Source organism: Necator americanus, chromosome III (assembly GCF_031761385.1).
Source record: "Necator americanus strain Aroian chromosome III, whole genome shotgun sequence".
Taxonomy (NCBI): Eukaryota; Metazoa; Nematoda; class Chromadorea; order Rhabditida; family Ancylostomatidae; genus Necator; species Necator americanus.
Genome location: NC_087373.1, coordinates 31,152,967 through 31,161,361, shown reverse-complemented (window position 1 = coordinate 31,161,361; position 8,395 = coordinate 31,152,967). Strand labels below are relative to the sequence as shown.

Below are 8,395 nucleotides of genomic sequence, written 5' to 3'. Positions count from 1 at the left end.
AAATAATAAATTATAGTAGGCACATTAGCGCGAAAAATCAAAAACGCCGTCTAAAGAGTTATGGGAACGACCAGTAGGAAAAAATACAGATCATATATAGGTGCGGTAGGAAGTAGCCGGACCTTTCTCAGAAAAAGGAAGTCTGTGGCTCACGGGATCGATCAAAAATCAGCTCAAATGATGAGGATCCCTTCGCCAACTGTCCAAAAGTGAAGGGAGTCCCTTCGAAAATCGTCCAAAAGTGAAGGGGATCGAGAGCCCCGGCTCCGACAAACGCATCGCTTTATACAAAACGAAGAATGAAACGGAAAACGAAAAAGAATCGAAATAATCGCACAAAATGGCTATTGGAAGGAAGTTCCCACTTAAAAGACGAAAGATGTGGCTTTAAAATCCTGCTCTGCTTACACACTATCGGTAGCGAATCGTCTTCACGGATGAGCTCTCAAAGAATCACAAACATTCAATAAGGAAATAACATGCGTGTGGATTTTAACAATTACAGCAGAAAGATTAGGAAGGTTTGTTGGTATAAATGCATAAAAAACGTAGATCGATCCATATGTGATTAATCCGGAAAAAGAAAAAAAAGAGAGCAACAGTCACGCATTTCAGCGATTACAAAAACATTAGGAATCACCCTAGTAAATCTGAACTTCTGGATTAATGTAGAACGAGGTTTCTCTGATGATATGTAGTAATTAATCCTTGCCAAGAAGTTCAAGATCGCTCACGCGTCATATCTTTACTGTTATTCGTTATAGAGTGTAAAATTTTCGTAGACTAGGTTAACGTTGACAGATGGACTATTCATGAGCGAGTGAAATAGTGTGCAAAATAAAGAGAGCAACATTGGCTACGACATTGGAAATCTGTTGACGAAAACAACTAGAATGCTTATAAAATAGGAGGTGTTAGCATTAGATCCAGTATCGAGACCTATAATGGATATCGACACAAAAATCAAGGTTTGTCTGCCTCATCTATCTATCCTTTTCCTAGCTACCGATCTACAGTCTTCCAGGCGTATCGCATCGTCGGATACGCGGCTGTTTCTTTTTCGGCTGTTGCGATTCTATCAATATGCATCACACTTCCGATGGTCTACAATTATGTAGACCATGTTCGTGGAAAAATGAGACTCGATATGAATGAGTGCAAGGTAGCTTTGCTGCGACTCTCACAATATATATGTTGCCATTTGTCTCAACATAATTTTTTCAGGAGTCAATGCGGAATGTCTGGTCGGACGTGAATCACATTTCGGAGGTGCCTATCGCAAATCGTACCGCCCGTCAAACCGACTCATACTATCCCACTGGTGGAGATAGTTGCCAAGGCTGTTGTCTACCCGGGCCCGCCGGTCCGCAAGGTGCATCCGGACGTCCCGGACGTCCTGGTAAGCCAGGAGCAGCAGGAATGCCAGGAAATCCTGGACGCCCACCACCAAAACCATGCGGAGACATCACTCGACCACCGTGCAAACCTTGCCCTCCTGGACGACCAGGAAACCCAGGAGCACCTGGTCTGCCTGGAGATGCAGGACGACCAGGAGGACCTGGCCCCAAGGGAGGAGACGGAACCCCTGGAGGCCCTGGACCGAAAGGTCCCCGCGGACCACCTGGACAGAACGGAAAACCAGGGCCTGTTGGAGAGCCAGGACGCCCTGCCATTGTTGCTCCACCCAGCATCCCCAGCCCTGGACCCAAAGGACCTCCTGGAAAACCTGGACCACAGGGCTCAGCCGGGCAACCCGGAGGAGATGGACGACCAGGTAATTAATAAACACCACTTTCTCTTTGTGGCACTGGAACATATTCGAAAATTGCAGGATCACCTGGACAGAAAGGTCAACCAGGACAGAATGGAATGCCTGGTCAAGATGGTAACCCCGGATCTCCCGGAAAACCGGGAATGGATGGACATCCTGGCGAGCGCGGTATCTGCCCCAAGTACTGCGCTGTCGACGGCGGAGTATTCTTTGAGGATGGCACTCGTCGTTAAAGTCAATCTTCCTCCTTTTCGTAATGAAAAATTCCAAAGAAACTACTGTAAGAACAAAACACCTCAAAAGTTTAACCAGATCTAAAACTCATAGAAGAATTCCAATGAAGAAAAAACGGTTATTTATCGAGCTTCCAGAATTATGTAACAAGTCCACAGTGCAGAAGAGATGGAAACTCTCTAGAAGTCTTGTAAAAAAAATATGACCGTACCACTGGTATGAATATTTAGGTATAGATCAAATGTGCTCGTCTAATTCCGTGTAATCTAAAATTAATTTTCACAAATACCGCTTTTGATTCTATTCTCTTTTTGGATTATAGGTAAGTATGCTTAAGTTTTTGCAGAGAAAAAATCTCAGAACTCATAGGTCACATGCAATTTGAACCAAGTAACTCCATTCTAGTTAGTCCATCCTAGAGTTTCCTGCGTCTGCATACATTTCCACTGATGTCGACATATCTGAACTTAAAGGACTCATCCGAAGTTCTCCCGAAGAAAAGTGTGAAAGGTCACTCGAGAACTCTCTTAAAGGCATCACCCTACGAATCTGAGGTGGTACGGATTTCAGGTGGGGTATTCGTTAACGGGATCGTAGATTAAGAAGAGGGGTGATTCCGTCCATTTCTTCCTAATTTCCCTGAAAAACGGCCCGGAAGATACGGCTTCGAGCGTTCCGGCGCGCTATTTTCTACAACGACTTCGATTGGAGCGCACCAGCCGTGTGCACATGTCGCATCTTCCGACCGTTTTTTACGGCAATTGGGAAGAAATGGACGGAATCACCTAACTCTCCATAATCTACGATCCCGTTTACAAATACTCCACCTGAAATCCGTACAACCTCAGATTCGTGGGGTGATGCCTTTAATCGTGAGAAATTTTACTAGAAGTAGAAATCTCTTCAAGTACAAATGTAGTGAATCAGTACTTGTGATATGTGACTTAAGTAGAGCCAGACTCGAGCTTGCTATAATCCTTTATTCTTGGCTAAAGTTTCAGCGAGTTCGCCCTCTTCAGAGTTTGAAACGGTGAAATCGAACACGACTTATCCGATCAAACGCCCTATCTGCCCGACAAAGAAAATCCTAACTCTACTGTTGAGTCTCACAGTTACAAGTGCAGATCGTACCTTAAAATGAATGTTTTTTTTCTGCCACTGCTACGTAATCTTTGGGCTCTTGGTGTGGATCCAGAACGTTTCCAAATCCTTGCGCTCCAGAATACTAAGTTCGTGCGCCAATATCGTGATCTTAGCTCCAAGAGGTTCTCCGTTAAAGGCATCACCCCACGAATCTGAGGTGGTACGGATAGCACGCCGGAACGCTCGAAGCCGTACATTCCAGGCCGTTTTTTTTTCGTATACGAGATCGTAGATTATGGAGAGGTGGGTGATTCCGTCCATTTCTTACTAATTGGCGTAAAAAACGAAGATGCAGCGTGTGCACATGGCTGGCGAGCCCCAATCAAGCCCGTTGTAGAAAATAGCACGCCGGAACACTCGAAGCCGTATATTCCAGGCCGTTTTTTACGGCCATTAGGAAAAAAAGGACGGAATCACTCCCTCTCCTTAATCTACTATCCCGTATACGAATACTCCACCTGAAATCCGCACCACCTCGGATTCGTGGGGTCATGCCTTTAAGACACCGCTTCCTATGATCAGTGGAATAACGTGGTTTCCTTTCGCCGTCCGGCTATTCTTCAACTGTAACACATGGAGGTCTATCTGCTTCTCCTATGTATTCGACGCAGCATTCCTTAAATTAAGTAAATAACACATGAACTCATGCACTCACCTTTCTTGTTATACGGACATATTTTTGCACTCCGGTATAGTGCAAATTCGGTCATGGAGGCGAGTACGTAGCCGCTCCCACCTAGCGATCTTAAACGACTGTCTAGGATTGCTAAGGATTAGCTCTGCAATATCTACAGATTCTTCAAGATTGTTGGCGCAACTGCTGAAGTTCGTGCCAGTTCCACGGAAAGCCCAGGTTGATTGAGCTCTTTTGTTCAGTTAAAAGTTCAAAAACCCCCTGCATAGCGGAGTTATTCGAGCCAGAGGTTTATGTACAATACAATAACATGGAAAGATTCCAATACACATGAGTTACGTGTTTAGTGTTTAGTTTAAGTGGTACAAAAGCATACGGATGTTCGTAGGGTGAGCTGGTACGAATTCCAGCAGCAGCGACATCTTGAAGAATTCGTAGCTAGTGTAGAGTTAGCAATCTTAAGCAAAGGCTGATACACAGTCGCCTATATGGCCGTATTTGCAACATACCGGAGTGCAAAATATGTGCGGATGACGGAGAAGGTGATTGTATGAGTTCATTTGTTGTGTATCTGATTAATTGTATGCAGCGCGTTAACGAATTGCAGGCGGGGGCGGGGCGCAAGGGTTGCGCATTGCAACAGAAGCCGTTGTAAAAAAAAAGCGTTCTGGAGTCATCCGTTTACACTGATACAGGAACAGATAAACGGAGTCATCCTCTTCCTCAAAATCTACGACCTCGTAGAGGCATTACCTGCCTGAAACCCACATCACCCCAGATTCGTGATTCGTGGGGTGATGCCTTCAGGAAAACAAATATTGAATCACCATCACCCCGAGATTAACTGAAAGTCGTGCATGGAGATTTCTTCGCAATGTGTACTGTATCAGTTGTTAGTGTAGAAGAAGAGATGTTCTATTGGCAAGATTGGTAACTCTTAAAGGCATCACCCCACGAATCTGAGGTGGTACGGATTTCAGGTGGAGTATTACTATACAGGATAGTAGATTAAGGAGAGAGGGTGATTCCGTTCATTTCTTCCTAATTTCCCTGAAAAACGGCCCGGAAGATACGGCTTCGAGCGTTCCGGCACGCTATTTTCTACAACGACTTCGATTGGAGCGCACCAGACGTGTGCACATGTCGCATCTTCCGACCGTTTTTTACGCCAATTAGCAAGAAATGGGCGGAATCACCCAACTCTCCATAATCTACGATCCCGTTTACAAATACTCCACCTGAAATCCGTACAACCTCAGATTCGTGGGGTGATGCCTTTAAGCTGTAAAAACATCATTCAAACGATCTAAAAGAAGCTTAGATCAACTCATCAAAGACCGATGGTCCATTTTTATCATCTACATCCAAACATTGAGCACTTCTCCTTCCCTCCTTGGCAACATTAAGGACACTGTTCTCTTCAACAAGGTGATAGTGAGGCGTGCATACATCGAAGGATCAATGTAATCCTGAACCGATGTGCTCAAAGTAAAGGAACAAACACCATGGGATGGACAGCGCGATGAAAGTTTTAGTTGTAGAATGTGATCGTGGTCAGAGGAGACAAATCTTTAAGAACTTAGCTGAATATGTGGAATTATGGAATAAAACGAAACATAATTAATGAACGAAGTTAGATTTTTGGTGAGGTCGAAGCATTTGCACCTTTTCTTGGGTAGAATTATCTAAATTCGAATACTAGAAAGTGATTTTTCCAAATGATGAAATGTTTTACGAATTAGAAGCTTACCTATCTATCGATCGATTTGTCTTCAAATCTCTAAACTTTAGATTATCTGTACGTGTGAACCCTCTGTTAGGCACAACATCGTTGCTGACATTCTATGGGAGTGACCTAACCTCATGTGGAGTGGACACCTTATTTTTATTGTAATTTATTCTCAGGAATCACATGAAGTATGACATCATCATCAGTATCACAGGACGGGTGTGGTGTAGCGGTTAGAGGTTCCGCTTCCTGCACGATCGATCGGAGGTTCGAATCCGCCCTAGTGCTCACCAAGCCTTTCATCCCTCCGGGGTCGATAAATTGGTACCAGACTTGTCTGGGAGGATAAAAACACTGACTTGACACATCGGCTAGCCACCGCAAGTCATTTTATAGGCCAGTTACACGTTCGTAGACCTCAAACGAACTCTGAACTAAAGTGAACGTGGGAGCGCATCCCAAGCAGATTGACCAACGCCAGAAATTTTATCCTTTGTCCTTTATCGGTATCACATAACGGATGACTGTTGTAAACGATTGAAACAATTGGTTGAATTTAAAAAGAAAGCTTCAGCGCTTTATTCAAGAAGATATATGTCAACCTACACCGCATCCATTGAAGAAAATAAAAACAACACGTCGTGACCATAAGACAAACACCAAAAAATTAATTCGGGAAATATTTGATCCAAAACAAAGGCTTAATATTGAAAAGACATTTGTTAGCTTTTTTAACTAGATAACAGCTATATTCTCAGAACCATCATTTTTCATTTTTGCTTGGTTTCTTCAGCTTCGAATCATCTGAAATTAACGCTTACAGTAAGCATTTTTAACGTTTAAACGTAAAACGTTTTAAACGTAATCTAAAATTTATTATAAGAGCTGGATTTGGTAGTAAAACCGCACAACGACCATGTACTCCTTTAATTCTGACTAGTTTCGTTTTCAAAATGTCGTATTCACGTCAAGGTTTGAAACACATTAAACTTTACTGAGTGCTGATTCAGAGACAACATAAGCACCAGAAATCTGACGTGGTGAGGGAATCCACGGGAAAGCTAGAGAGGGAGTTGTAGATTGCGGGATCAGGGGTGCTTCCACTCAACTCTCCCTAATCGTCCTAAAACAACGGAGCTGTGGGAGCTGCTTACGTTCCTACGAGCAACGTTAGATCCTGATCTTACAGGTAGTTTTTTTTACTACGATAAGGGAGAGATGGGCAGTTTTTTACTATCTGATCCTGGAATCCACGATCCCGTGTAGAGTTTGTCCATCGGAAATCCATACCACATCAATTGCATTCATACCAGTCAGATTCGTGGGGTGATGCCTTTAAGGAGAAGCGACGAAGTGTGAATGCACCAAGGCATTTTTTTTTTGTAAATTGAACTTTACAGGAACAAGGAGGAAACAGGGAAGCTTAGTTGCTCTTGATGAACGACTAACAGAAGAAAACGACCTTGAACTTTCACAAAAATCAAAAACACACCTTGCCCCCATATACGACTGAGTATTCGTTCCGAATCCTGGCCCACATCATCAAATGAGACCTTCATATTTTTTGCCATTTGCGCTATAAGATGCACATTTGGTTCCTGAAGACGGAGCCTCTGTTCAACGAGTTGAATCTGAAAAATATGAAAATAAGAATAAGGTTTAAGAAGAGCAATTATAACCTGCAGGAAATTCTCTACACCTTCCAATTAATATTCTTCATACGCCTTTTTATTGTAATTCGTGTAGTGAACCACGTATAAATAGCAAAGATAAAAATGAATAATGTTATGATGCATTGCACAAGTGATAGCCAAAATAGAGGAGCTTCCAGAATACTGCTAAAATTTTTAACTTTTAGGGACTTATGGGTTCTTAAGAGCTTCCAGAATACTGCTAAAATGTTCAACTTCTACGGACTTATGGGTTCCTGAGACGGTGTATCCCAACTGCAAAGATATGTAGGAGAGGATTAGAAAACAAATCAAAGTGAAAACATGTGAAACATAAGGAATAAATCTGGATTTTTATAGTACTCAGAAAGAAGTTACCCGATGAAAGGAAAAAGGAGGACCAAAATGGTTGTTAATTTTCGATAGGTTAACAAAAGACTAAGAATAAAAAAAACCAACTTGTCACTTTCCTGAAACAATGAATAATTATTTCTCATTCCGTCTTTGAGATAACTCGACTCGAAAGATGACCAAGTGACAGTGTACGCAGCTAAGAAATGAATTAAAGTTCTGTACAGCTAAGGTTGTCACAAATATTTACTGTTTACAGATCCACATCGCATCAATTTCTAGTGGTTTCGTTTATTACCTCACGTTGAGGCTGGTCGATCGGTAGTACGAATCCGCACTAGTGCCAACCAAGCCCTTCATCTCTATGCGGTAGATAAAGTGGTACCAGATTTGCCCAGGTTCGACTGTCTTTGAATCTCGGCATGTCGAAACGTACTTTTAAATTGATTTTCTTGAGCTGTAGCCAAGATTGGTATTGATCGCCTTTATTAAACAACAGCTGACGTTTCGGCGTTATCGCCTTTGTCAGAGCCTGGAAAATATAAAACCATTAGTGATTTATCCTCTCAAGCGCCTCATCACCCCACAGAAAGCATCTGGTAGGCAAACTCAAACAGCAACACATTGGCTAGTGTTTACCTCATTAGCTAGACTTGGCAACGCAACAGACCACTACGTACCACAACTATGAGTCACAAGGGTTTGATATAGGGACCTCGCGGCCCGCCCCGTAGATCAAAACCCGCATATGTCTCGATATGGGGATAACTCGTTTGTGATAGCAAACTTTTCCTTTTATTTTTTTCATTTTTGGACTTTTGGCGGTTATCCAAAAGGCCCTATATAAAACCCTTGTGACTCAT

At 42.8% G+C, this 8,395-nt stretch overlaps 2 protein-coding genes across 3 annotated transcripts; one reads left to right on the top strand and one right to left on the bottom strand.

The window, feature by feature from the left end:
* Nucleotides 1-944: 944 nt before the first annotated feature.
* RB195_011548 (uncharacterized protein) lies at nt 945-2,004 on the top strand (the record flags this gene model as incomplete). Its single annotated transcript, XM_013438616.1, has 4 exons — nt 945-968; nt 1,025-1,162; nt 1,225-1,774; nt 1,832-2,004. 4 exons carry the CDS (start codon nt 945-947, stop codon nt 2,002-2,004), a joined length of 885 nt encoding a protein of 294 aa, XP_013294070.1.
* Nucleotides 2,005-6,274: 4,270 nt separating this feature from the next.
* RB195_011547 (uncharacterized protein) lies at nt 6,275-7,956 on the bottom strand (the record flags this gene model as incomplete). Of its 2 annotated transcripts, none has more annotated exons than XM_064193009.1 (5): nt 6,275-6,315; nt 7,004-7,142; nt 7,211-7,349; nt 7,641-7,731; nt 7,881-7,956. In XM_064193009.1, 5 exons carry the CDS (start codon nt 7,954-7,956, stop codon nt 6,275-6,277), a joined length of 486 nt encoding a protein of 161 aa, XP_064050591.1. The 2 variants fall into 2 exon arrangements, with proteins under 2 accessions (XP_064050591.1, XP_064050592.1); XM_064193008.1 differs by having other exon boundaries at nt 7,641-7,751; nt 7,831-7,892.
* Nucleotides 7,957-8,395: the final 439 nt, after the last annotated feature.